This window comes from Agaricus bisporus (genome assembly GCF_000300575.1).
Source record: "Agaricus bisporus var. bisporus H97 unplaced genomic scaffold AGABI2scaffold_5, whole genome shotgun sequence".
Lineage (NCBI taxonomy): Eukaryota > Fungi > Basidiomycota > Agaricomycetes > Agaricales > Agaricaceae > Agaricus > Agaricus bisporus.
Window position 1 is genome coordinate 287,232 of NW_006267368.1, and position 26,342 is coordinate 313,573.

Genomic DNA, 26,342 nt, shown 5'->3' on the forward strand with positions numbered 1-26,342 from the left:
GCGTGTTTGGCAGCTCCTTGGCCATGTATCATCTCCTCAAGGGCCTCCACCATTATCTGACCAGAAAAGAGGAATTCTCCGTCATCATCATTGGCCTCGACGGCGCCGGAAAAACAGTCCGCAACGTCCTCTCTTCCTCCCGTCTCCTTTGTTGACCCGTCCGCTAGACTCTCCTCGAGAAAATCAAGACTCTCTACAATGACGTCCCCGGTCTCACCCCCGACAAGATAGGACCAACTGTCGGCCAGAACAGTATGCATAAGCTCTACCTTTGCTGCCCATCTCATTTCCGGTTCCCACCACAGCTGGGAAGATCACATTGCCTTCCACGATCCTCCAATTCTGGGACCTTGGCGGCCAACGCGGCATTCGCAATATCTGGCACCGGTATTTCGACGACTGTCATGCCGTCGTGTACGTGATAGACGCAGAAGACCGCGAACGACTCGGCGAAGGCTGGGAAGTATTTGGTATGTTCTCGTAATTTCTTTCCTCTCCATCCTTATAGCCTCAATCATAAACTTATGCGTGCCAATTCAAAACTTTCCAAGTGATATAGACTCTGTTTTATCCGCACCCCAAATTCTCGGCGTCCCGCTCTTACTTCTCGCCAACAAACAGGATTCGCCGCAGAGTCTTTCGGTCGAAGAAATCCGGCACGATTACGAAGACTGGTATCAGCGTAAGCTGGAGAGTACGCGACGCCATGCTAGATATGGCGAAGACGAGAGCGAAATCAGTGCTAGAAGACAACGAATTGCAAGTTTGGATGTGATGGGCATCTCCGCCTTGGAAGGGTAAATGTTCTTTACCCCCACGTCCATTGTTGATACAACTTCGCTCATGGGGAATCTCCGCCTTTTTCATTAGGACCGGTGTTAGAGCTGCTGTGGATTGGCTATTTATCCGCGTTCAAAATAGTAGAAGGTATGCCCATATCGTGTTTGCAGTTGAAGACATTCTCATCGAGATCAGAGATACCAATACCGGCGGAACAACATAGTTGACCGGCCTTTACCGCTTCATTCTGGGAATGCCGCCTATATTGGCCAATCCTATGGGTTGTTTGTCTTGTCGGATCCGCTCTAGAAACTTGTTAAGCATCTACTTCCGCCTTCTGATCTGTCTCTCATTTGCGATTCCTTCGTGCCTATCTGATGGTCTCGCCTTTCCTTTTTTACAAAGACAATGAAGCATGTAAATTAAGACACACGATCACCGGATATAATCTGCAAGGAATTCTCTTCGGTCCCATGCCACTTTGGCTAAGACAGCACCTATACCCAAAACTACCAGCTGCTTGCCAAATATACGCCACAAATCTCTACCCACCCGGTAATAGTGACGAAGTCCTTTGGCCACTCTGATCGCAACAAACGAAAATGAAATGAAAATAATAATAATCAGAACCCCAACTCTATGCGATTTGAGAGATAACGTACTGAAGAGCTGCATTGGCTCGATTGTCAATCATTCCGTACACTCCTTGTTTGAACTCTTCAGGCTTTATGCGGAAGACTGGTCCATCGTCAAGTAAAAGCCATGCACACCCGTTGGTTTCGGGATCTGGATTCGTAGCGGCATGAAAGATTGCTCCTGCAATTCGCGGCACCGGTGTGAGCGGGATTCCTGCGAGAGCTACCTTCACTGGCAACGGAACTATAGCCGTATCTGGGGAAAGGAGAAGCAACATTAAAGTTAGTTTGTATTCTTCTTTTGGGAAAAGTGTCTTCCCCCGCCAATGTTGTTTCTACATACCGGCAAAGAAAGGGTGAATGACCCCGACACGGACACCTTGCAGTTCTAGGCCGGGGTGGAGGGATCTCATTATTCCCAAGATTGCATGCTTCGAAGCTGCATAGAGAGCTGCCCCGGGAATAGGCATCCAAGACGCTGAATGTTGTGGTCCTCAACAAAGACGGAGAGAGTTAGAAGTAAAAAAAAAGCTTTCATACCCATAGATCCAATGAGAATGAGTGATTTAAGGTCACCAGCTTTTTTATTGACTTTCAAATAATGTAGAGACAGATGGATAGCTAATAAGTGTATGAGCAATTTGTTATTAATTAGCACTCGGTGGAGACCGGAGATTTGTATGAACTTGTGAGATAGACTTACTGTAGAGAACCCCGGTGAGGTTAATATCCAATGTTGACAGTTTTGGAATCATCGGTTTACCACTTGCATCGAGGGTGACCGAATGGAAATGTGAGATTTCCGTAACTCCCGCGTTAGGTATCTATTCGAAAAATAAATATCCGGTTTTCCTGCATGGAAGGAGCAGAAGCGAGAATGAAATGATGCCCGTACCACAATATCAACGGAGCCATATTTTGAAATGGCAGTTTCGAACATGGAAAGTTGGTCTTCCCATGAAAGGACGTCACATTTCACAAAGACGGCCTTCCTATTAAGCATAGTTAGTCCCCCTCTTTTTTCTTTCCCATACATAGAGGGCCAAGCACACATACCCTCCATCTCGTTCAATATCCCCGACTGTCTTTTCTCCTCCTTTGGTATCTCTGTCACCGATGACGACTTTGGCCCTACAAGGATACAATAAAATCACATTATGCCGAAGTTACAATTTAAATGTTGTGCCATTGCATATATATCGTACAACACGTACCCATAAGAAGCAAACCGTTTTGCCGTTTCTTGTCCTATACCATTTGCAGCACCTATGTTATCCCCATAACACATTAACCGTCGCGCACAGAATTGAATGATATGAAGAGCTTACCTGTAATGACAACTACTTTACCTCGAACGCGAGCATTGTGTTCGAATAAAACGTCGTCAGGTACATGCGACATGAGGGAGGGACAGCTAGCAGTAATTTCCGCGCTTATATAGGTTTCGTGATACTTCCGGCGTAAGTGAGCTCGTTCTCCGGTGAGTCGTCTGATCAACATTCCCAGGGAATTTCACAGAATCAGGTACAGGCACATTAGGCAGTATAGCCAAGAATCATATGATTTTGAGAATGCCAAAGATAGCGACGTCGCGATAGGATAAGTACAATCAGACTTTGTGTTTTGTTCTCATAGCGGCAGCAAAGGTCATAGACGTTTCACAAGTGAACCTCAACAATTCACGCCTCAGCACCGGTTTTGATGTGAGCTGAACGGCTGATAGGTATCTCCTACTGAATATATAACTGGTGACCATACTACAGATTAATTTCCACCACATATGGAGAGCTCCCGCATCTCCTGTAGTACACTCTCCACCTAGAAATATTGTAACCTCCTTCTCATTTACCAGCAAACAATTTATAAACTCGCCTGCGCATCAAGCTGCCCAGCAGCATAGTCGTCTCGCACATTATCGGCAAAATAACTTTCGAAGAGTAAGACCAATCTCGCACAAAAGCACAGATGAATTTACCGTTGTACACCACTAAGCTTCTCGTAGCCTTCCTCTGCAAATTTGGCCTGCATGCGGATCATGGCTTCGAAACTGGGATCAAAGTATGGAACCCGTAGATCAAGTAATTGAGGAAGTTCGTTGATCAGCTGCTCGTTTAGTAGATCAAAAGTTTCTTTGTTTTCGTCATGTTCTTGTTGAGCCTAGGAAAAGTGAGATAAGGAATAGTGAGATGACGAAGATCGAATTCGTACTCGAGGAAGTTTCGTGGGATCTTCGCTGGGTTTATCAATGATCTTCCGTAGTTTGCTGCGAGCTGAATCATAATCAAGCATCTGAAGAGAGTTCAGCGTCAGTTTAACGAACATATAGGTGTTGCCACAGAATTACCTTCTTATTCCGTTTGGTTATGTGCTCGTTTACTACGGGAAAGTAGGCACACATCTTGCCAATTGGCTCCAGAATGGTTGTACGATAGGGACCGTCCTGGTATTCATCAGACACCCCACTCATAGTCACAAATTGATCAAAGTCAACGGACGCACGAGCTCTCGGTTGAAGGTGGTATCAAGGTCATCCACCGAACGCTTGTATGCATGTCCTGCCATGGCCCCTTCGGAATTTCTGTCCGCAGCAGAGTAAAAGGTTTCAAGTGTATCAGCAATGCGTCCTTGTGCTGCAGTCATGGCTACGGTATGATGAGACACTGAATCGCACAAGCAACAAGTGGCTACACACAACGCATAGCATCCCAGTAGGCCTTGCTGTCCTTCTGCAAGGCTTGACATTCCTTCTCGAACCTAAAGTGCTCTTAAACATGACGGTAACGATGACAAAGGTGGCGAACTCACACACGATACTTGGCTTCTTCATCCTCGTACTGTCTATCCACCGTTCGTTCTATCTGACCTGTCTTCTGCAGCAACTATTTCGGATCAACGGAGTCAGATATTGCACTGTAAAGGGCGAAAATCAGCACTGACTGTGGTGCCCGCCCGATTGACAGACTTTTTGAATCTGTTGAAACCAAGTTGAGTAGAGAAGAGACCTAGAATAAACACATACCCAGCCCAGCTCATATTATAGGAAGGTGACAGACAGGTGTTAAGGGGTCAACTCTGGGCCCTGCTATGATATGCTTGATTTAGAAATTGATGTATTTGTCCTTGTTAGTTTCGGTCAGTGCAGCAGCAGCGGAGATCGAGACATGCACGAGCTCCAACGACAAAACATTTCTAAAATGCGCCGCTGCTGTGCATGCTCTCTTCCCTTCTTGCCTCCTGCCGGGTCCTTGGTCAAATCACTCGCTTCAGATTAGTAATGGCTAGCATCTTACCGCCCATTGACCTCGGAAGTTCTGGTGTTGCACTGCGGCGAAGCTCGCGGCTTTCGCGGATAGAACATGTGAAATCAACTAGCACTGTCCTTCGTACGGTCCAAAGAAGAGAAATTGCTATCTCTGTAAATGTCAACAATACTGATATCAGTATTCCGACTGTTGGTGGCGACACATCCTCGGAGCGAACGGAAGAAGAGTACCGGCCGCTAAGAGGAGAAAAGAGGCCAAAGCCAAGAAAACGTGTGAAGAAGTCGAAAGAAGTGCAAGGAGACGAAGACGGGGGCGAGGCTGGTCCTCCAAAGAAACGTCGCAAACGGCAGCTGAAACCCGAGCCTGAGTACATAATCTCCGATGTCGAGCGCAAGGAAACAACATTCAAGGGAAGACTTGGTATGTCTAATGACATCTGTGACCACGTCTACGACTCAAGGATTTTTGATAGGTTATGCCTGTTTGAATACAGTACTCCGCAACAAGAGGCCTGCTAGTGAATCTGTCTTCTGTTCTCGTACATGCAGGTTGGTTCATTTTCTTTTCTGGCTAGGTGGCATAAAATAACCTAGTTTCTTGCAGACTTGACAGCATTAACAAAAATGGTTTGGATTGGGTTAAAGATCTCGGTCGTCAAAACGTTCGAGATCTTATCACCATGATTCAGTGGAACGAAGACAATGTATGCGTGCTACCCTCCAACGCTAGGCGAGGCTCATAGAATCAATTTCGCAGGGCATCCAATTTCTCCGCCTTTCATCTGAAATGTTTCCGTTTGCTTCACATGAAAAGCACGGTTACTCTCTTGGGTATTGTGCGGATCTTCTCAAAGAGGCTGGGGACCTTGCCAAGCTATATGGTCACAGGCTTACTACTCATCCCGGTCAGTTTACTCAGCTCGGCAGTCCCAGAGATGCGGTTCGTGGAGCGGCTGTCAGGGAACTGAATTATCACTGTCAAATGCTAGACCTCATGGGGGTTGGTGTGGATGGTGTCATGGTCGTACATGTAAGTTACCATACTTTTTTAGTCTCTAGATATTGACAACTGGGTAGGGAGGTGGGACATATGGTGATAAAACTGCCGCTCTCGACCGCCTTAAGCAAACCGTCACCGAGCAACTTCTTCCTCATGTCCGGGCCCGGCTCGTGTTAGAAAATGACGAGGCGAGTATTCGAGATACAAATCGCCCGACCAATGCTGAAGTTTCCTAGATGTGTTATAACGCGGAAGAGCTTCTCCCGTTATGTGAGGAATTAGATATCCCTCTTGTTTTTGGTCAGATAAATACAATCGATCTGTTGGCGTAATCATTGACTTGTTCAACAGACTATCACCATGATATGCTCAATCCTTCCTCCATTCCACCTTCGGAGATCATAACCCGCGCAGATGCTATCTGGAAACGTCGCAGAATACGTCCCAAACAACACATAAGCGAACCGAGACCTGGAGCAGTTACACTTATGGAACGTCGGGCTCACGCGGATCGATGTGAGACCCTTCCCATTGACTTACCTGATGATATGGGTGAGTATGTTTTATTTTTATGGCTGACTGCGTTCCTGAGGATAAACTAGATCTTATGGTAGAGGTAGCTCCGGTGGCGTCCTGCATCTAATCGGTTCAACTGACGCCGTTATAGGCTAAAGATAAAGAACAGGCCGTCTTCCATCTATACAGAATCTATGGCCTAGCTCCCGTTATACACGGTGCGTCAAAGACCGCATATAGTCAGGATTTGATCAACTCATCGATTTCAGCCAATTTGCGGCCATCGGATCCCAATCCCTCGAAAGAAACCAAGGGGCGTAAATCGAACAAACGCACAGCGCAATCAATGGCCGCTCAGTTGAATGATAGTAATGAGATTTCCAATCTTCAGGATAATGGAGATGAACTGGCCGATGGGACTCCGGTCGGCGATAGTTCTGATATAGACGTATCTGGTTTGCGTGCAAACTGTGCCACTTCGGCTTCACAGAGTCAAGCGCAAGCGCAGAACCCCATTGAAAGTCCACCTGGAAATCGCAGATCCAAACGTGTGCGGAACAATCAATCATGAAATTGAGCGCGTGGCCTGTTGTGTTATTTCTAATATATATGATGCTCGGGTATATATTGGTCTACTTATTCAATGTCGCTATAGGGGGGACATATTCATGGTACAATGAGAGACATACTGAAGAGCTATATAACAATTAGTTCGTTACATCGAGAATCCGAAGCCGTACTACAATTCGAAAGCAACCACCTTAGTGAATTGAATGGGAGTAACCAGCCCATAAAGAACGAAATAGACGAAAATGTGAAAGAACTGTTACCAGAAAGGTCGAGGGGTAAATCCCGTAACAGCCATTGCACCCATGAAAGCCATTTCCAACACAGCACGACCCATTGGAGTTAAGATAATGGGCGGCTCTTCAATCGGCTCCTCTTCACTGTTGATCGGATACTGAGGGTCAACTGAAGCTCCAGGTTCCGCAAAAGGTGCAATCTCCTGCTCAGCAGAGTTGGTACCTAGAGCACCACTGGCGGTTGAGGATACACTTGCTAAACTGCTGGTGCTAGCGTTGTTGCTAGTCGGAATTTCTTCTTCTTGAGTTGCCAGGGCCATCTTTTTGAAACCATCTGGTAGAAATTCAATGGGATCGTCGCGACAAGTGTATGTTCCAATAATGAAATCCCAGAACGACTTCGTCTCCGTTCGTTCCTTTCCCTTTCCCTTTCTGTCTGGTTGGTCCGGTGCTTTGGGACGAGGTTTATTGACTGGAGCCGATTCAAAAGCCTCCTGCAGGGGACCCATGACAGAAAGGCCAAGTTCTGGAACACGAATGTTGGAACCTTGAAGATCGTCATAAGTGACAACTCGAGCACCAATGTAGAATTCGGTCATCAGAACATTGCGATCATCCATATAGAAACCCTCAAAGGAAGAGGGCGACAGCCGTTTCTTGCTTTTCTCCCTGCCTTTCTTCTTGGATGACTCATGCCACGGTTTATAATATATAACAGCATACAAGCGTTTCGCACTCTCGAGCTCGGGTATTTTGAAAGGATGCTCTTTTGTTGAAACGGGATCCGTATCGGACGGCCAGAGAGGAACGAGCATGTAGAGGGCTTCGTCTGGTAGATCAATGAAGACATCCTTCTCTTTGGTATATTGGCGTTCCGTTCGAGTATCATCTAATGCTTGCTTCTTCGCCCTCCGTTGCCTGGTTTCGTGCATCTCCCTGTCAGTAGGGAGTAAACCGACACCCTGGAAGGAGCTGTTGAGGCCAGCGACAACTTGCATTTGCAAGTCATGGCTATTGGGACGCGAAGGAGCGGAGAGCCACGGAGGATTATAGGGAACATCATGATGATGTAGGGTGCGGTTTGAAGAGTTGCGACTGATCAAGGAAAACAAACCACGAGAGTGATTATCTGGCTGGTTGGCAAACGAATCAATGGATTCCGGAGAAAGTGAGTGATATACTTCATTATGAGGTGTGCGCTTGCGTCGACGAGGGGCAAGCCCAATCTGCTTGTCTTCTTCGTCCGTTACATCGTCCTCTTCATCGTGATCACCCCCATAGCGACGGCGAAGGGATACAGCAGTGGTTTCTGAAGTAGTGCTGGTAGACTGCTCTATCGATATTGAAGAAGACCGAGGCTGAGAAATTTCCGACGGAAGAGACGCAGGCGGCGAAGTCGTTCTGGAGGTGGATCGATGCTCCAAACCTTCCGCAGCCGGCATCGACTTTTGTGTCGATGCTGTTCCCTGGGAGACGGCGACAGTGACCCTTGAGGTCGAGGATTTAGTGCATTCCATCGCGGGCACTGTCAAGTCCGCTGCCGAGGCAGTATTACGAATAGCGTCCTGCATTGGAGATGAACCGGGAGCATCACTCCATTCTGCCTGTGCAGTTGGCGCGCAGGAAGAGGTAGGAGCAGTAGAAGGCCGAGACGGACTTCTAATAGAATTTGGTTTCACGGTCGGCGAGTACCTCTCTATGGTCCCGGGGGACGTCTCTGAGCCTTTAACTTTTACCCTGCCCTTGTCTTTCCTAGCTTTCTTCTCCAACTCTTTCTCCCGTTTCGACTGTTCCTTTAACCTCTGCTTCTCATCTTCATCTGCCAGCCGTCTATAGCGATCTGGATCGCCTTTCCTATGAGGATCGTCTAAAAATCCATGTGACTCTAGTTTTCGAGTTGTTGCTGTGCAGGTATATTGTTCTTGAACGTTCCGAGGGGCCAAAAGGATCATCCTTGTCTTCGTTCCATTGATATATACGGCATTCCGCAGAGGCTGTATCTTTGATGGATTTCGACGATCGCCCAATTTAGAGTGGGACTTGTCACGATAATGGCGGCTCAACGAGAATGCGGGGGCTTTCGAATGCTTGTGAACAGTGGTGTGGGGCCCATTGTAACGGTCACGAACAATTCCAGGCCCGGATCGCGAGCCTTGTCGAACCCCATCGCGCGAATGATGAATGGCCAGTCGTTGCTGCGGTGGTTTAGTATCGTTAGCTGATGACAGGGAAGATAGGTCAGTTTGTTCATGTTGCGAATCAATGATTACAAATTCGCATACCATAGACTTCCATTCGTTCTACTTTATAAATACCAGTGAGTTCGTTTCGCCAATATTCTATATCTCCGAGTGTCATTCCTCTCCAAGGGGGCCCTCGTTTAGTAGGTCGAGGTCGTTCGCTGAACGGTATGAAAACATTGAGCTTTTTTGGTTTTGAACCAGGATCATTGTCAGCTTTGTCCCTTTGGAACGACCAATCCTGGTCCTTGTAAGCCATAGCATGCTTTTGAAATGTATCATGAATTGTCGAGGCGACGCTTGGACGCCTGGCATCATTTGGTGCAAACGGCCACCAGCTTCCCTGACCATTCGCTACCTCGGTAGGACCAGTACGCACATCACGAAAGTCAGATAAATTCTTGATCCCGTGCGAAAGTTTCTTCCATTCATCTGGATCGAAGTCCTTGGCTAGATCAACGTCTCCTAGTTGTGTTGTAGAAGGGCCAGCAGTCGAAGGACCAGCGGCCGAGGTATAGTCAATGACGTGGGGATGGGGGTGCGACCGAGTTGAAGTAGGAGATTCTACCCTATCTTGAAAAGCTCTTCGCCTCTGGTCCCAGTCAGCACTGTTAGCTGGAAGCGAGAGGGGATTTGGAGCAACGTTGGTCAGAGAAGCGGGGCCTGTAATAGAAGGACCAGGAGCACTAGGCGTCGGGAACTTCACAGTTGCCGCGCTGTCCTCCCTGTCACGACCCTGAGAATGCCCCACCTGAGCACCAGGGATTGGGATAGGGTTGCTCCCTCTCCGTGCTGATAGATGAGATACACGAAACCTGTCTTCCCCAGATGGTGTGATACTGTCGGAACTTTCATTATTGAGGTGGGAAGAGCTAAATTCGAAGTCGACGTCGGAAAATTCTTCATCGTCACACATATAGAAGTCGCTACGAAAAGAAGCATCGTCGGTCGAGGAGTAGAGAGACTCGACGTGTGGGGGTCTGTGGTAGCGCACACGAGGTTCATCGTCGGAGGATCGCTCCTGAGAACTTTCGCGTCTGGACCGTGACCGATCGATGGGGTGGACTATAGAAGAACCAGAAGGGGACGCCGACGATGTGTGAAATGTTGCATCACTTTGCATAGATCGGTGATTGACTGTTGGGACCCGTTCAAACGGACCTGTCATCTGCGATGGTAAGCCGCGGGCGCCTTCCGTGTAGACGGCAAGGGAGGGACGTGGTGTAGTGTCAATTGCTGGAGGTTGAAAATCATCATTAGATGAAAGAGGGTCCACAGACGAAATGTCAGTCATGGTAGTGATGCTGGGGGAACCGAATTTGAATGTTTCGAGAGCATTTCGGGTATAGTACTCGTCATATTCTTCAGGACCAGGCATGCTGTAGATTCTCTTTGAAGAAGTCGAGGGAGGAGGCAGGCCGCGATAATCTCGAGGTTGATAATCCAAGGGTTGCACCGACCTGACATATAAGCGTCTAGTAGTTGCCATGACCTGTGAGTAAATTCAAACATACTGCATAGGTGTTCCACTCCCATCAGATTGCTCTAGTTTCTTCGTGATCGATGTACCGATTCCAGCATTTAGGGAATGGGTGGAATCGTTTAGACGCGGTGGTATTGACTGCTCTGAACAGAAACTACGAGATGGTATCGGAAGTTCCGCCTGGGAGGACTGATTGTGGTTACAGATGTTGAAAAAATAAACTGAAACAAAAGCTCACTGCAGTCGAAATCGGCGAATCACCGCTGTCTGACGCAGAAGAGCTCCCGCCGGTCTCCTTGCCCTTTGATTTAAAATTCGGCTTCCAGAAAGGCATTGGCATGTTGAAAGAGCGCAAATAGGTTGACGAAGTCGCAACGAAATACAAACAGTCGACAGGAGGAAACCAAGGGTATGAAAGGGAGTAGTATCGCCAAGGCAGAGATGCAAAAATCAGGGCCTAGGAGAGAACAAGGGCTTGTGTGACACTGATTGATGGTGTCACGCTAGTTACCTCGCGTGAGCTGCCACGCGGGTTAACCACGTGGGCTTCTGTCTCCGGCAATCATCCCAACATTGACACAAGATGTCACCCACCACCAGTTCTCTTCTCTCACCAGACCATCCAGTCTTCATCTGTGACCGTGGCCCAGCTTCACCATTCCATAATTTCTCGGTTCCGATGACTCACCCAATTTAAACTACTATCGAAGATGAAAATGCTAACCTGCCTGGTTTCCCGATTTCCCGATTTCCTTACCCCCGACATTCTTCTCGGCATGTGGTGTTGTTTGAGTTAAGCCAACTACATAGACGATCTGATAACTGATCTGAAAACGGGGCTCAGCAGATGCTGAGCGCACAAACTCTTTACTGTCACATACATCATGTCAATTCGATATTCTGACAATCTATAGACTCCGTTGCCCCGGATGCGCCTTAATGACGAGATTTTCACGAAAGGGTCGGCTCTTTTTACCTTCATATTGAGCTAACAAATCCAATACAGGGATAGGCGTGAAACTGGCGCTGAGAAATTCGCCTACTCGTCTATTGATTGCAGTCCGACACGGGTTGATATTGTTATGACCGACACTCTACGCGTGACTTTACAAGGTCACCGGAAGCTATATGAGGATCCAGTTTTCTATCTTTTCTCCACGTGTTCGATCGTTGAAAAGGGTTTGATATCACGGAAAGGAGCTGCGTGGCGATGATCGTATTCGCTGTTGTCACTCTGTCAGTCTGATCATCAAGGGTGTTGGAGTTTACTCCTTCAAGTTTTCATTTGCGGTGGCTGTCTGGTTGAAGCGATCACTTTTGTAGGAGGCCGTTTCCTGGATTCTCACGTCTAGGTCGATCTTTGCCCCAAATCTGGCTCAAATGGTATATATAGTCGCCACAACAGCGCTTCTCAAGCAGGAGGACAACATGTTCTTGGTATTATCAGCCGAATCATCCGAGGAAGTTCATAACAGGTAGCTCCATGAAAAATGTAAAGCCAATTCGTCTCTTAGATCAAGACGTTCACGACTCAAATGAGATGTGTTTGCGGTCACGAGCACTATAGAAGTTTCGTCCCGAGTACGTTAGTGATCAACCTCCTACGAGCTCTTAATTCATTGAAGCTTTAGCATTATGCTAAATGCCGAGCCTAGCTTCAAGGATCTGAAGCGGCCTCCTAAAAATAAGTCGTCTTCATCCCTCGATCATCGGTCATCCTGGTGTGTAGATAGAAAATCGTACCGACCGACTCCCGTGAGCTCTTCTGACGAAACATCGAGAAATGTTTAGCCCCACACGTTCTACTTTTCCATCCCATCTACGGGTGATACAGGACCAGCAGTAGGCCGTACGAGGGAAATATAAAAATAGCCCAAGGACGGCATAGAATATATTTGGAGCGAACAACTCCGCAGTCAAAGGATATAAAAGTGCGTGCACACACCAGATATACGGATACACACAATTTAAGCGATATCCATTAGCTGATATGGCACGTCCTATTCACGAGGCATGGCAAAGTCCGGACAGTCCTAGCAACGGATCCGTCTAGAACGCTCGGGAATCCCTGTACAAATTAATAAGAGGTAATCGACGGTGTGGGTACCTCATCAAAATTCGATAGCGGAAAAAAGCGCACCGAAGATACCAATTGACTTCGTGAGTTCAAAGTCTAGCCTTGACAGCATGTGTCACTGCTTCAACATCCCTGAATCTGTAATACAGTTTCAACGAATCTGGGTTCGCAACTGTTCCACTAGGCTGTAAGTTGGACCCGGAAACAATTTGTTTGACAGCTATTTCAATTTTTTTCCCATTAACCGTGTACTGTTCGGTTCATCAAGAATAGCAATTCGATTCAGAGACAGATGTTTGAAGAAATGCCAAGTACACTCACAGGAATGTCTTCAATTTCAAAAATGTAAGCCGGTACGTGCCTGGCACTTAACGCGGTCTTTATAACACTCCGAATCTGGGTTTGTAATTGCGCTGTAAATTTTTGGCCCTGACGCATCTTCAAGAATAGAAGGACGCGTTCGTCTTTGTCCTGAGAACGTCTTTGACCAACGCAGAGCGAATCATCGATGACGGATGAAAACTGCTCAAGGACATTGTAAATCTCTCCAGATCCGAATCGTACACCGCTTGGGTTTAGAACACCGTCGCTGGGAAGAAAGTGAGATGTCAGAAGCGACTAGCGGTGGCCACACTACCTTCGGCCAAGGATTAAAATTCCCTTTGTCTTGGGGTTAATGACCATGAAATCACCCTGCCTCCAGATACCTGCAAAATTGAGCACAGGATTTCTAACCCCTCAATAAACTTGACTTACCGGGATACATATCAAAGTAGGTCTCACGTAGTTTCATTCCGGATTCATCTCCCCAGAAGAAAAGTGGTAAGGAAGGATGGGACTTTGTGCAAACCAACTCTCCCGGCTGGCCTGTGTGTTCGATATTATTGCCATCCTGGTCAAATACCTCAACCTTTTGTCCTAGATCCTTACACTGGATCTCTGTATGCTATCATTAATTAATTCCCCATGAGGATGCTACATGGTACTCACCTCCTGCGTATACAGGTAGCGTTGGGTTTCCGGTCACAACTTGGTAGAAAGGTCAAACTTAATTCGATATAGCGAAACTGCAGCAGACATACACGCCGTACACACATCCGTACCACCACTCGTCGAAACTACATGTACATTCTTTCCGAAAGCATTTTGTGTCCATTCGAACATGGGTGTCGTAAGGACGGCCCCGGTACAGGTGATTGTCTTCAATGCATCAAATTTACCTATCTTGACTGTTTGTCCCTTTTTTAAGTCACCCGAATAACGATGATGAAGAATTGGAGACATACGAGGCGAGATGCCGCGGCCTTGAATTTCAGCGAGGAAACGTGGACTAGTGCCTAGGAGTGTCACGCTAACCAAGTTTAATATAACGCAGCTCGGACATAAAATTGACTGACTTTTGGGTATCAATGAATTTCAAGTAGTTGATAAGGTCGGGATAGAAAGGAGAGCCATCATATAGAATGATACGAGCGCCAAGAGCAAGACCAACCAGCATGTAGGTCCACATCATCCATCCTGTCTATAAATGCGAATCTCAGCAGCAGCCAAACGGCATGATTATAGAGAATGACGTACGGTTGTGTACTGGAACATAGTATCATTCATACTGAGGTTGGGACCAAAGTGAACGCTTTTCTTAGTTTGCAACAAAACGCCCTTTTCTCGGGATCAGCATCTTTTCTAAGATGTACCAGAAAATAACTGCATTTACCCCAGCGGAGTGTACAATACACTTTGGTTTTCCAGAAGTTCCCGAGCTATAGAGAATGAACAAGGGCTGGTTGAAAGGTAATTGTTCAAACACTAGCTCGTGTTCATCAGCGGCCTGCAAAAATCTGGCGAGGCTTACGCTAGGTAATATCATAGATTGTAAATGATTTAAATATCTCCCGTGCGACATCAAAACCCACCTGTTGCGGAGATTATCCATCTCAATTTCCTTTCCAGATATACGACTCGGTAAGAGAATGGTCTGCTGGAGACCATATGTGCTGAGATCTCCCACAACCTCTTTGATCTTATCTGAGAGGTCTATCTGTTTGCCAGCATAGGAAACTTCTGTATCTGAAAAGACGAATTTAGGGCGGATTTGACGGTATCTGTCTAGTATGCCCTGCCATGATTAGATTAGAAAAGATGTCAAGGACAGAGACTGTATGCTCACCTGTGTACCCATGTCTGTCGCCGTGGTAGAGAATATTCCACCGATGCTCGCTACCGCGATGGCGATAACCACGGAATTGATCGAGTTCGTAACGATAGCTATACCTAGAGTGAGCATGGCAAACGAGACACCATCTCAACTGCTAAACACACCAGCTACTCTATCCCCGACCTGGAGTCCTGACGTTCTAAGCGCTGAGGCCATCTTCCTGACCATTTGCCACAGCTGTCTGAATGTGTAATGTTCAACATTTCCCAGTTCTCCAGTGGCAGTGATTGCTATTGCGTCGTCTCTACGCCACAGAAGATTTTCGGCATAATTTAACCTGGCATCTGGAAACCAAGTAGGTATTTCTGGGATCTTTCCTGGCACAGTGATACGATCCTGTAAGTGTCTTCCATTGTCAAAAGAGCTGCATGACTTTTATCATGAGCCGCACCTTATTGGGAGGTATAGAGCTGATAATGCCAAGAAATTCCCAGAGGTCTAGCCAAAATTCGTCGTGTTCAACAGAGTACTTGTGCAGCTCATGAAAATCCTCTAAGGTTTCGATTCCTTCAATGATGAAAACGTCATGTAAGCAAATGAAAATACTCACGAAGGTTGAGCCCATGTTTTCTGTTGATGAGGCGACGAAACAAGTCGGTACTCGTGAATTCGGGGTTTCGAGGAGTCCACAAGAGTTTTGACTGAGAGAAATAAGAGTCCATTGCTTAGTATCAACAACAGGGGACCAACAAGGGATATAGGGGCACACGGCGCTTATATCGAGTGCAGCCTTGGTAAGTGTGGAACATCAGAAAATGACTGCAAGCACGTGTCATCACTGAATTAGACTTCAGCTGCATCGTTTGCAAATTCAACAACTTTCGTCTCCTTACCTCCCGCCGTATACCTTGTATTCTTATCATACCTTGGACTGAAAACTCTCTACTACCCTCATATCATTCATTCGCCTGTGATAATGGCTTCAAATAACTTTGCTGCCACTCAACCAAATGGGACTGCTGCCACGGCTCCCGTCAACGGGCGTACATCCCACTACAATGCAGCCACCGAACGTCTACAAATTGTTGACAACGAAAAACATTTCACGTATGCTTTCCCGCCTCGTCCTACTATGAATTCTAATGCCTACCTCCATAGTCCCGACTTGACCAAACAGATTGAACGGTGGGGACTTCGAGACACAGGTTTCGAGTACAACATCGTCGCTGTATTTGGCTCGCAGTCAACGGGGAAAAGTGAGCTACCTGAATTTTTTTTTGTCTTTTGACGAGAATGCTTGCTGAGATCCTGCAAAGGTACCCTACTAAATAGGTTGTTTGGAACAACCTTCGACGTCATGGACGAGGCCAAACGTCAACAGACAACTAAGGGTATGTCGATTCCCGGATCATATGGCACCCTTCCTAAGACTTGCTGCAATAGGTATTTGGATGTGTCGAGGCGAGGGTATGAACGTAATGGTCATGGATGTAGAAGGTACCGATGGTCGTGAACGTGGCGAGGACCAAGATTTTGAGCGCAAATCTGCCTTATTCTCCCTTGCTTCGTCTGAAGTTCTCATTGTCAACATGTGGGAGCATCAAATCGGTCTGTACAACGGTGCAAATATGGGTCTCCTCAAAACGGTATTCGAAGTGAATTTGGGCCTGTTCGGAAAGAAAGAGAAGTACGGTTCTACGAAGTTGACGACCAATTAATGCGTTGGCTAATGTTCCATCAGCTCCAGTGGCCGAACTCTACTTCTGTTTGTCATCCGCGACCACATTGGTTCAACGCCCCTCGCCAATCTCCAAGCCACCATTACTACTGACCTTTCGCGATTATGGGAAGGTCTTTCGAAGCCTGCTGAGCTTAAAGACCAACAACTTTCCGATTATTTTGACCTCGAGTTCACAACTCTCCCGCACAAACTCCTGGTTCCTGACAAGTTTGATGCCGGAGTTCAATCTCTTCGTAGACGCTTTGTGGACAAAGGGAGCCCAGATTATCTGTTCAAGCCCGCCTACCACAAATGGATTCCTGCCGATGGCGTTGCTTTCTACATGGAGGGTATTTGGGTGAGTGTGCTTAATGACGCTGTCGTTTGGGTTATAGATTGATGTCGCGGATTCCAGGAACAAGTTCAGTCAAATAAGGACCTTGATCTGCCAACACAACAAGAGTTGCTTGCTCAATTCCGTTGTGATGAGATCTCAGCGGGCGCTCTTGCGGAATTCAATGAGCAAGTAAAGTCCCAGAAACGACCTATTGAAGCTGGTCAGGTGGTTCAAGGCCTTGGTCAGATGATGAAGAATTGGAGGACACAAGCTTTAAGTAAGTTATTTTATATCATTGACCTCATGAGCATTAATTTAATGCGCTAATAAAGCTCGCTACGATCGTGATGCCTCGAGATACCACAAGGCCGTATATAACCGTAAACGCTCAGACCTCGTAGCTGCCTTGGATGCGGTACTTTCTCCCCTTTTCCTCGGACAACTCAAAAACCTCCACAAATATTGTCTCGTGCAGTTCAAGAAGAGTCTTCTTGATGGGCTTAAGGGTGAGGAATACGATTTCGGTGATGTCGTCGTCAAGGGAAGGGCAAAGTGGGAAAACAAATTCAAGGAGACTGCAAAGGAGGCTGTCGTCGAAGGTACAGATTGGGTGTGGGAAGACGAAATGGAACTTTTAAGAGAGGAAATCCAGGGTGTGGCTGATCAATGCAGGAAAGACGAAACGAAGAAAATGGTTAATCAAATTGAGGTTTGTTTCTTGCAACGGATAATATGGTTGCAAAGGATTAATCAGCGTCACAGAGGAACATCAAGAAGCATATAGCAGACCCCGTTGAGCTGCAACTTAACAAAGGAACCGAAGACATGTGGGACGAGATTCTTCGTTCATTCATTGGCATCCTTTCCAAAGCTGAGGAAGCATACTTAACGAAGGCTAAAAGTGGGTGACTGTCTGCTATTTTGGTTCTTTTCTGTAATATCATAATAGGTTTCAACTGCACGGAGGAGGAAAATGAGTCTTCTCTCACCACCCTTCGTAAACGTGCCTGGCAGGGCCTTCGGGCAAAAGTTGATGAACAAACTGCCGATGCTGTTTTCTTGAGCAAGCTTCGCGGTCATTTTGAGGAGCGTTTCCGCTACGATGAGCAGGGTGTGCCCCGTGTTTGGAAACCCGATGACGACATTGATGGTGCTTTCAAGAAAGCGAAAGAGGCGGTAGGCACTTTTTCCTGCTTCTGCAACTCTCTGACTCACGACCATGCTTGACAATAGACACTTGACCTCATTCCTCGTTATGCTGATATCAAGCCTCAGGATTCCTCGCTAGAGTTTACCCTCCCTTCTGATTCAGCGGATTCTCTGAGTGGAGAGCCCGAATTGGACTTCGAAGCTTCCCTCGTCGTGTTCTCTCCTACCAAACAAATGGATTTGGGTAACAGATTCCGCAAAGATGCTGATGCATACTACGTTGAGGCAAAAAGAAGCACTGTTGCAAGCATTGCGCAGATCCCTACATGGATGTATGGTCTGCTTCTAGTGTTGGGTTGGAATGAGGCTATGTTTATTTTGTTCAACCCTTTGTACTTCACGTTGTTGCTTTTGGCAGCAGCTTCAGCATATGTCGTCAATCAGCTCGGGTTAGCAGGACCCTTGATGCAGGTTACAAAATCAGTTGCTGGAGAGGTGAGAGGACTTTTTCTGTTGAGTTTTGTTTTTGGACTAACTACGTTGTAGGTTCAAAACCAGGCTGCAACAAAACTTCGAGAACATTTAGCGCCACCGACATCGCCTGAACCCGCTTCATCAACGCCGTCCCGATCAAGTTCCATGCGTGATCTTTACGACGAAGATGAATTTAGACGGCGGCAGCAACATGAGATATGAACGTCGATGACTTATGATTTCGAACCTTATTGTTTTATTTCCGCTTTGTTCTCGGGATTTGTACCGTTTTATTCGCGCACGACTATAATTTCTAGTTACACGTAAATCTATGACTACATCTGGTTGTCGGGTCCTCTTCTCGGCTTATTCTGAACAGCGAGTGCGAATACAATATCCGGAACAAGGTGACGCGGTGACGAGCTACAAGGTAGTCATGCATGAGAAGCGAGGCATTTCTGTGGCAACGTAGTCAGCTCGTGTTCTGGGAGCTGCGCTAGGTTGCAGGGTATTTCGTAACTTGACTACAGTGATATGGGACAGCGGAATCTGTATCAAATATCGCGGCGAACGTTGCTATTGTAAGGAGGATACTGGTACTGCCTTGGAGGTTGAGTTTGTGGGTAACTATAACTATATGAATGAGGAGGTGGTGGCGGTGGAGGGATGGAGTCTGGATGTTCCAATCTTGAAGGATGTTGATACACGGGGGCTGAAGTGGGCTGAGGTGGTGGTGGTGGTGGACCACCGTATGCTGCGTGACTCGGACCATAATTCTGAGAGGGTGGTACATATTGATGTGAGGGTGGGGATGGGTATCGTCTGGTGTTGACAGGAGAATTAGATGGTGGTGTGGAAAGCATTGCATCAAGGAGAAGGCTAGTTGACCACATGAATTGAGTTGTTCCGCGAAGAGTTGCGTCAAACATACTCATTTTCTTCTTGTAGTTTTCTAATTTTCTCATTCGCTGATTCCAAATCTCGTAGATATGTCTCCCTAGCCTTGTATGGAATCTCAAAAAGAGAAAATTAAGTCAAGAGGAATTTAGCACATACTGCAGTCACTTTATCAAAGCGGTCTCTCATTACTTGATATCTGTCATTCAGAGATACAAAAACCAAACATTTGAATTAGCGTCAAAGTGCCTAAACGAAAAGGGCCAGAGAATCCGGCTCTCACTTTTCTTTATATCGTGTACTCCTCTGCGTCGACTAAGCATAGGTCCATTCGGTAACAAGCTCGTGGGACCCAGATGTGCTGAACATACCTTGCCTTTGTCTTCTTTGTCTCCTCTTTGAGGCACGGTGACCCTCATTTGACTTGTTCGTGATGCTGTGCCGTCCATTGCTTGCCTGAACAACCGAAAGGTTTAAAAGTGGTGCACTTGGTCGTTCCTGCCAACAGGCTTGTGTCACATGCAGTCACATCGACATCTCAAGATCTCAGCGCTGAAAAGAGACCCTGAATTGAATGGACGCTGTCTTTCTGCAGTATTCGGCGCTGATTATGATTCGTGTCGTTTATTCATCGATTCGCTGAAACTCAAGGCGATTTTTGTCATTAATGATTCGTTGTATATTCTTTATCAGCCGGACCGCAAAAGGGACATGCTGTAAAATCTTCCATTTTAATGTCATGGTTGCCCGGTATTGTTATTTCTATTCTCTTTCTCGGCCCTACGGATTACCCCAGACCACGTCACAGACGCCAGGAATAGAACAGAACAAAAGGCGAGCAAGAATGGACTCTTTGAACCCGATTCGGTAGTACATAGACCCAAATGATGAACTCTTCCAAAAAAAAAGCGGAAAGAAGGCGGTTTGATGGCTGAAAGGAGTAGCAAGAACTGGAGGAAACGCACACTCAGCTGCAGCCATACAGCGTCGCAGTAGAATAGCAATGGAAGAAGTACGCATGAAGTGTCTGCGACGAAACACCAGACTCTCATGTTTCCCACGGGTTATTATTATTTCGTAACAAGCGTCGAGGGCAACATATTGTCCGAAAGAGGGAAAACAAAGTTTGACTTTACAATAGGCTTTGAACAATGGAGAAAGAGGTAAAAGGATGGCACTATGCTGCCTTCCTCACTTTATTTCTTCCCTTATACCCGTCGCTGGTCGACCTTTTTCCGACGCTGGCATGTCCAACCCTCCCGCTCCTTGGATTTCCCCTCCTCCGACTTACGACACCTCGTACACGACTACGACTCTCACGCCTTATCTTCAACTCCCTCATCTTCTTTCGCTTACTTGGCTTGCGTACCCTATTTTGTCGTTAATATTCGTTGCCTTCAGACTTCAACTCTCTCTCGCTGCTTCCCAAGATGCTGTTGCAAATGCCAAAGGAGATATATTGTCAAGCTGTCAAGCGGCCGAACATGCTGCTACCTCTGCTGCAAGCATGCCTAGAATCATGGCAATCGCAACGAACGAGCAATTCGTGGATGCTGTCAATGGTTCCTTGAATGGCGTGAGATATGTTTTGACCACGTCTTTGACTGTCATGGAGGCTATTATAAACTTCATTGTTGATCTTTATCGATCCACCTTATTGTGTTTCTTGGAATTGGTCGTCCGCGGAGGTCTTTCTATCATCCTTGGTGCAGTGCAGGAAGTGAGTCTTTAAATTTTGACTCCGCGCTATTATTCCAATTCTTTTTGTCTTTTAGGTGGACAACCTTTTAAAGTCAACCGCAAACGGCCTTAAATCAAGCATTGAGAGCGATATTCAATCCGCAAACAGCGTTATCAAAAACTTTGTCGATGGAGTCAACAAAGTCAACCCCTTTAGCGACATTCAAGCCCCTCAGATTAATGTTCCCAATCTCGATGGCCTGACGAATCTCCAACTACCAACCTCCATCCAAGATTCCCTAAATAATCTGAATAACAGCTTGCCCTCAGTTTCACAGCTGAAGGAAGGAATTGAATCCATGTACGTGGTGTCAATCGCGTCTCTTTCTGACTTGTACTCACACTCATATGCTCAACTAGCATCGATACACCTTTCGAGCTCCTCAAAAAAGAGATCAATGACACTTTTGCGGAAATCTCCTTCGACTCCTCCGTCATGCCAATACCTGCGCAAAATCGTCTTTCCTTCTGCAATGACGTGGACTTGTCCGTTGTGGATGATATAGGCGATGATCTGATCAAGACAGCTAAGATTGGGATTATCATCCTCATCGTTCTTGCTTTGGTCCTGATCGGCCTTAACTGCCTTTTAACCTGGTACAAGTGGCGTTGTATGAAGGCCCATCTCGAGTACACTCGCCAAGCCTGGCTTACAGACCCGACTATGTACCATCATAAGACGGCTCAAGGCGTTCCCCAGTTGACACTGACGGATCACAACCTCCTCATGCTCCAAGCAAGTTCCGCCCATCCTCTCGTCACCCGGATTACAAACCGCCTCTCACAGTTGTTGCGACTTAGCCCTTCGCAGCATACTCATCTGCAGTGGTTCCTCAACTACATTTTCCACCCGCCTGCAGTTGCCGTTTTCCTGATCGGTTTTTTTGGACTTCTATGCGTGGAATTGCAGCTGTTGGCAATGGGTCCTTTAGTTGCCAAGTATCAAGATCGTGCCGCCTCCACCGTTTCCGATTTCAGCAATACCATTGCAACGTCTATCAATGATAATATGCGCAATCAGTCTGCTGCATATGCCAATGATGTCAACTCCCGTGTAGATGCGGTTCAGAAAACTCTCAATGATGGGTTATTTGGATGGGTTAATCAGACTACGACAGGTCTGAATACTACTCTCAATCAGTTCTACTCCGACGTGGAGAATGCCGTCAATTCTGTCTTTGGTGACACTATCCTGGAATCGCCTGCCCAGGAATTCGTTCGCTGTTTTATTGGAAGTAAGATCGACGCAGTTGAGAACATGTTGACGTTCCTCCATGACAACCTCAAAGTTGATATGCCAAGGATGAATGATTCGGTCCTTATGTTATCTCAAGCCACAGTTGATGAGACTGTTCAACCAATTGCGGCGGCTGCTATTGGCGGAGGAGCTGATGATGATCAGGGTCTCATTGGCAGACTGGTCAATTCGTATGCGGACAGCTTAAGGAAGGAACGTATCATGTTCATCATCTTTCTTGGGTTGTGGGGTGTCGTCGTTCTTATGGGTCTTGCGGTTGTCTTCTGGCACGCTTACGGCCGTCGGTTTATGGAGAACAGAAAGAAGAAGAGATGGGCGGGAAGAAGAGATCAGGACTTCGACGGCGCGGGTTTGGTTGCCCCCTTCAGAGATACCACTTCACCACATCAAGGCCACAATCCACCTTCATCTTGGACCGTTATGAACCCAGCTGTTTCTCCCTCTGAGTCGATTGGTGACCCAGAGAAGAGCTGGGACAGTCATCTCGGCGAGAATTTACCCAAGAATAACATAGAACAGAGGAAGGGTTTCATGGCTACTGCGAAGGAGAAACTAGTCCATCGTAAACCGCCACCAGTGTTTATCCCAAACGAGGAGAAGAGACATACTCCCTGGTTCACAAGGGTGACATCTCTTCTCCATAAAAAGGACTCACAAGACGTCACTGAGACGGATCGTAACATTGGCGTACCGCAACTACAGTCAACAAGCTATGATTTTAATGATGTATCGAGGAGCGTTAATGAACCACCCGTGTTCGTAAACAACGAACCTAGATCGCATTGGTCTCCTGATAATGAGTCGGAGCCATCCTGGGCTGGTCTCATGACTCCATCAAAGGCTTCTGCTGCGCTTCCTTCAGCTACGCTGTCTCCGACTTCACACAAGTCTCCTCCGCCTAACCGCTTTGTTATTTCCCCACCTCGACCCCTTCAACCGAGGCGTGCAAGAAATGTCGGTGGCGTATCCTCTGAGCCTGGTTCACCACTCAACGCCCACGGTAACTTTGCTGCTCAACCACCTGCAGGACTTCAACAGCCGTTGAATCCAATCCCACTCCACTATGGCTATGATAGTGGTTACTCGAGGGTTCCTGTTTCATCATCTAACTCGAGGAAACATCAAGAACCAGTGGCCTCCTCCGCCCTTCCCATTCAGACTGTTCCAAACCATCGCCGGTCAGTCAGTTTTCCTGCCGTGAGCCGGGGTAACAATGTCGCTGGCGTTGATAAAGAAAACGGAATTGCGGATGTAGCGGATAGCGTGGGGAGGTTACTCACTGCTTCTAATCGACCCTTTACTCGTCAGCCGAGCAGGGTCCTTTCACCTTTTGACGATGTTCATAAAGTGAAAATCGATAAGCCAATCATGACACGCAAGAGCATACCAACGAACCCCTTTGAGGGAGGGGTCGCGGTTTAATGTCAATGGCATGGGTTGAAGTCGTACATTTTCTTTACTTCATGATGCTATCCCTTTTCATTCAAGAGTTTTTAGACGTTTCTTGGGCTCATTTCTTACCGAATAACTATCACGTTATAATTGATGTTTTACTAACATTTGTCCTCGCGGTTCACATATCTCGGAACTCGCATCGGCACGCATTTGTATATTAATATTGCAGATCTTGATCAGCTTGGTACCGTCATTTCACTTGTAGCTCCTAGTACAAATTAACACGATAAAAAACAATGAGCGCAAGGAATGGAGTTGTATGTAGAAAAGGAGATTACAAGGACGCCTTAAACAGCGGAATTACAACGGCATCCGCAACGATGTCAAGCTTCCGCGCGCGTTTCTATGTTTGCGCTCCCAGCGCAGATAATGCTGAAGCAGGCTCCAAATGTATGCTCGTTAGTGAACTGCCGGTTGTAACGTTCTCCTCATCGGAGGAAGCTGAACATAAGCAATAATCTTGATATGAGCAGACATTAGCACTCTTGTGTTTACATTCGTCGCTATGAACGCCTCGCGATCGACGGTCAAATTTTATTCACTGTCGAATGGACAAGGCGTACAAACTGAATACAGACTTCAGTTCCTCCCTTGCTTCTCTGTTGCCTTTCCCCCGGAAACAAACTCCGGCCAAGCATAGCGTTCATTGCCGATTCGTCAGAGAAGGAGCTCCTTGGACGTGGGGCATACAAGCGGGCATTTTCCTTTCCCCCCGGATGACGCGCCTAGTAACCCTTTACGGGCATTCCAGCAGCCGATCATGCTGTAAAATTTTCATCCTCTCTTGAATATTACGGACGATTTCTAAACCGCGACCTTGCACTGGCAGAGTTTAGCAGCAAGGGAAACCGACTAACGCCACTGTAGCACTGAATTTCTACTTGACACTTTGAACAAGAATAATTTGGCGACGGCTTTGGGCACTTGCCCTGGCTTCCTAGGATTGAAGCATGTCGTCGACTTCGTATCATGATCGACTGAATCAACTCCATGTTAAGAATCCAGTCGAATTTCGCATCTTCCTAGGACCAAGTCTTCGTGCATCAATAAACGGCTCGCAAACTATAGGAGGGCCCCAACTATCGTCCGACTCAGCTAGTCAAAGTACTATTTTCGTTTTGCCATGTTAAGTCTATTTCCCCGAAAAGAGGTCCGCACGTACTTCGTACGGTTCTACGGCGGAATTTCCAGCATGATGGTCTCGTTTTGAGGTGGAAGTTTCTGGCTCTGGTTCGAGTTTCTGTTAGGCTGCGTGGGGCTTCAGCAACCCAACAAACGTCGGGTCCTGCATGTGAAATTGACAAAGTCTATAAAGACTTACGAATTCGACGCATACATTTGCTTCTTTGGCCCTGTAGAGACAATACCGACTAAGATTTATGATAAATTATAAATGGGGAGTCTCGTGGTGGAACCTCATAAGTGGGGTTAACAAATAAAGAAGGCCACAAAATGAAGAAGGCCAAATAATAAAGAAGCCTGGCATGGGCGGAAGACATATCTCCATCTGGACGAGGCTTCATGACATCATCATCCTTACCCTATATAAAGCCTTCCCCCAAACTATGTCTTCCTCGCCAGCCTCTATCACCACCCATAATTACTACGCCAGCTACTTTTGACACCACGCTTGAAACTCGTTACTGCCATGCGTCTTCACATCCTCGTTCCCGCCGCTCTAATGGTCCTTGCCTCCGGGTCTCGCGCTGCCCATATTCGTCGACAAGCCCCGTCCCCCCCTGCCGGAATCAAAGATTTGACCCAAGCGATACAGAATAGTAGTCCAGCTGGTACATCGAATCACCTACCGGCCCAACCACTCCGCCGCCAATTTCACAATGCAGACTTTTCGTCTTCGGGCAATCCGCCGACTGCAAAGCTCGAATCACCTGATCAGGAAGTTCCCAACGACGACGAAACCACTTCGAATGGTCATGAATAAACACTCTACTCTATGGCTTGAAGGATCGTGTATACCCTGTTGGATTTGAGACGAGGATTTGTAGACATACGACATTACTATATGGTTTATTTGTTGATGAGAGCTTTTAAGAATACACCCCATCTTTCAAGTGATTGAGTAAAGCATCAGAATCCGAATTTTAGCATGCATCCACAAATAATAATTTATTATGCGCTCTTCTATCCCAGGTGCTTCCTTGGCTCAGCTGGTTAGAGCGCCGGTCTCATATCGCTATGAGTGATCATGTTGATCATCCAATCCGGAGATCGCCAGTTCGATCCTGGCAGGGAGCATTTCTTTTTTTTTTTCTCCTATGCGTTGCGGTCTGAAATCCAATACTACATAATGTTCTCTTTGAGCTTATTGCGGCAATCATCCAACTTCCTCGCATATCTGCA

General features: G+C 46.8%; 10 protein-coding genes and 1 non-coding gene across 11 annotated transcripts; 6 read left to right on the forward strand and 5 right to left on the reverse strand.

The window, feature by feature from the left end:
* Positions 1–23: 23 nt before the first annotated feature.
* Positions 24–1,003, forward strand: AGABI2DRAFT_69157 (hypothetical protein; the record flags this gene model as incomplete). The annotated part of the gene is made up of 5 exons (XM_006460680.1): positions 24–116; positions 168–252; positions 306–470; positions 560–797; positions 871–1,003. 5 exons carry the CDS (start codon positions 24–26, stop codon positions 1,001–1,003), a joined length of 714 nt encoding a protein of 237 aa, XP_006460743.1.
* Positions 977–2,863, reverse strand: AGABI2DRAFT_203925 (hypothetical protein). The gene is made up of 9 exons (XM_006460681.1): positions 2,744–2,863; positions 2,630–2,681; positions 2,472–2,546; positions 2,311–2,407; positions 2,119–2,239; positions 1,956–2,036; positions 1,759–1,893; positions 1,443–1,671; positions 977–1,363 (listed from the first exon to the last, which is right to left on the reverse strand). Exons 1-9 carry the CDS (start codon positions 2,814–2,816, stop codon positions 1,216–1,218), a joined length of 1,011 nt encoding a protein of 336 aa, XP_006460744.1. The 5' UTR covers positions 2,817–2,863; the 3' UTR covers positions 977–1,215.
* Positions 2,864–3,044: 181 nt separating this feature from the next.
* Positions 3,045–4,478, reverse strand: AGABI2DRAFT_192349 (hypothetical protein). Its single transcript, XM_006460682.1, has 10 exons — positions 4,435–4,478; positions 4,353–4,386; positions 4,221–4,294; positions 4,108–4,169; positions 3,915–4,057; positions 3,760–3,855; positions 3,624–3,704; positions 3,391–3,572; positions 3,288–3,342; positions 3,045–3,233 (listed from the first exon to the last, which is right to left on the reverse strand). The coding sequence occupies exons 1-10, from the start codon at positions 4,446–4,448 to the stop codon at positions 3,180–3,182; spliced, it is 795 nt and encodes a 264-aa protein (XP_006460745.1). The 5' UTR covers positions 4,449–4,478; the 3' UTR covers positions 3,045–3,179.
* Positions 4,479–4,689: 211 nt separating this feature from the next.
* AGABI2DRAFT_185092 (hypothetical protein) lies at positions 4,690–6,730 on the forward strand (the record flags this gene model as incomplete). The annotated part of the gene is made up of 11 exons (XM_006460683.1): positions 4,690–5,098; positions 5,151–5,226; positions 5,282–5,381; positions 5,435–5,707; positions 5,755–5,865; positions 5,914–5,977; positions 6,029–6,229; positions 6,280–6,293; positions 6,345–6,411; positions 6,463–6,550; positions 6,585–6,730. 11 exons carry the CDS (start codon positions 4,690–4,692, stop codon positions 6,637–6,639), a joined length of 1,458 nt encoding a protein of 485 aa, XP_006460746.1. The 3' UTR covers positions 6,640–6,730.
* An 89-nt stretch (positions 6,731–6,819) lies between these two features.
* Positions 6,820–11,059, reverse strand: AGABI2DRAFT_178193 (hypothetical protein; the record flags this gene model as incomplete). The annotated part of the gene is made up of 5 exons (XM_006460684.1): positions 6,820–9,214; positions 9,279–10,301; positions 10,398–10,696; positions 10,751–10,908; positions 10,958–11,059. The coding sequence occupies 5 exons, from the start codon at positions 11,057–11,059 to the stop codon at positions 7,020–7,022; spliced, it is 3,777 nt and encodes a 1,258-aa protein (XP_006460747.1). The 3' UTR covers positions 6,820–7,019.
* A 1,481-nt stretch (positions 11,060–12,540) lies between these two features.
* Positions 12,541–15,713, reverse strand: AGABI2DRAFT_185094 (hypothetical protein). The gene is made up of 16 exons (XM_006460685.1): positions 15,562–15,713; positions 15,403–15,503; positions 15,116–15,347; positions 14,964–15,061; positions 14,710–14,912; positions 14,511–14,649; positions 14,375–14,455; positions 14,194–14,318; positions 14,083–14,147; positions 13,879–14,025; positions 13,787–13,825; positions 13,553–13,735; positions 13,434–13,503; positions 13,118–13,385; positions 12,860–13,047; positions 12,541–12,787 (listed from the first exon to the last, which is right to left on the reverse strand). The coding sequence occupies exons 1-15, from the start codon at positions 15,671–15,673 to the stop codon at positions 12,886–12,888; spliced, it is 2,025 nt and encodes a 674-aa protein (XP_006460748.1). The 5' UTR covers positions 15,674–15,713; the 3' UTR covers positions 12,541–12,787; positions 12,860–12,885.
* Positions 15,714–15,799: 86 nt separating this feature from the next.
* Positions 15,800–20,027, forward strand: AGABI2DRAFT_192353 (hypothetical protein). Its single transcript, XM_006460686.1, has 15 exons — positions 15,800–16,058; positions 16,110–16,207; positions 16,268–16,342; positions 16,395–16,638; positions 16,693–17,029; positions 17,087–17,285; positions 17,341–17,717; positions 17,771–17,909; positions 17,958–18,184; positions 18,242–18,652; positions 18,704–19,510; positions 19,563–19,633; positions 19,688–19,727; positions 19,812–19,843; positions 19,900–20,027. Exons 1-11 carry the CDS (start codon positions 15,928–15,930, stop codon positions 18,851–18,853), a joined length of 2,388 nt encoding a protein of 795 aa, XP_006460749.1. The 5' UTR covers positions 15,800–15,927; the 3' UTR covers positions 18,854–19,510; positions 19,563–19,633; positions 19,688–19,727; positions 19,812–19,843; positions 19,900–20,027.
* On the reverse strand, positions 19,186–19,977 carry AGABI2DRAFT_117678 (hypothetical protein; the record flags this gene model as incomplete). The annotated part of the gene is made up of 3 exons (XM_006460687.1): positions 19,186–19,510; positions 19,563–19,633; positions 19,900–19,977. 3 exons carry the CDS (start codon positions 19,975–19,977, stop codon positions 19,186–19,188), a joined length of 474 nt encoding a protein of 157 aa, XP_006460750.1.
* Positions 20,028–20,774: 747 nt separating the features above from the next.
* Positions 20,775–22,793, forward strand: AGABI2DRAFT_70360 (hypothetical protein; the record flags this gene model as incomplete). Its single annotated transcript, XM_006460688.1, has 3 exons — positions 20,775–21,248; positions 21,304–21,569; positions 21,629–22,793. Coding segments are annotated over 3 exons (1,905 nt in total), but the record flags the coding sequence as incomplete, so codon positions are not given.
* A 2,780-nt stretch (positions 22,794–25,573) lies between these two features.
* Positions 25,574–25,994, forward strand: AGABI2DRAFT_192354 (hypothetical protein). The gene has a single exon (XM_006460689.1). It carries the CDS (start codon positions 25,630–25,632, stop codon positions 25,921–25,923), a length of 294 nt encoding a protein of 97 aa, XP_006460752.1. The 5' UTR covers positions 25,574–25,629; the 3' UTR covers positions 25,924–25,994.
* Positions 25,995–26,134: 140 nt separating this feature from the next.
* On the forward strand, positions 26,135–26,237 carry AGABI2DRAFT_t49. The gene has a single exon. It is a non-coding gene; the product is annotated as a tRNA-Met (tRNA).
* Positions 26,238–26,342: the final 105 nt, after the last annotated feature.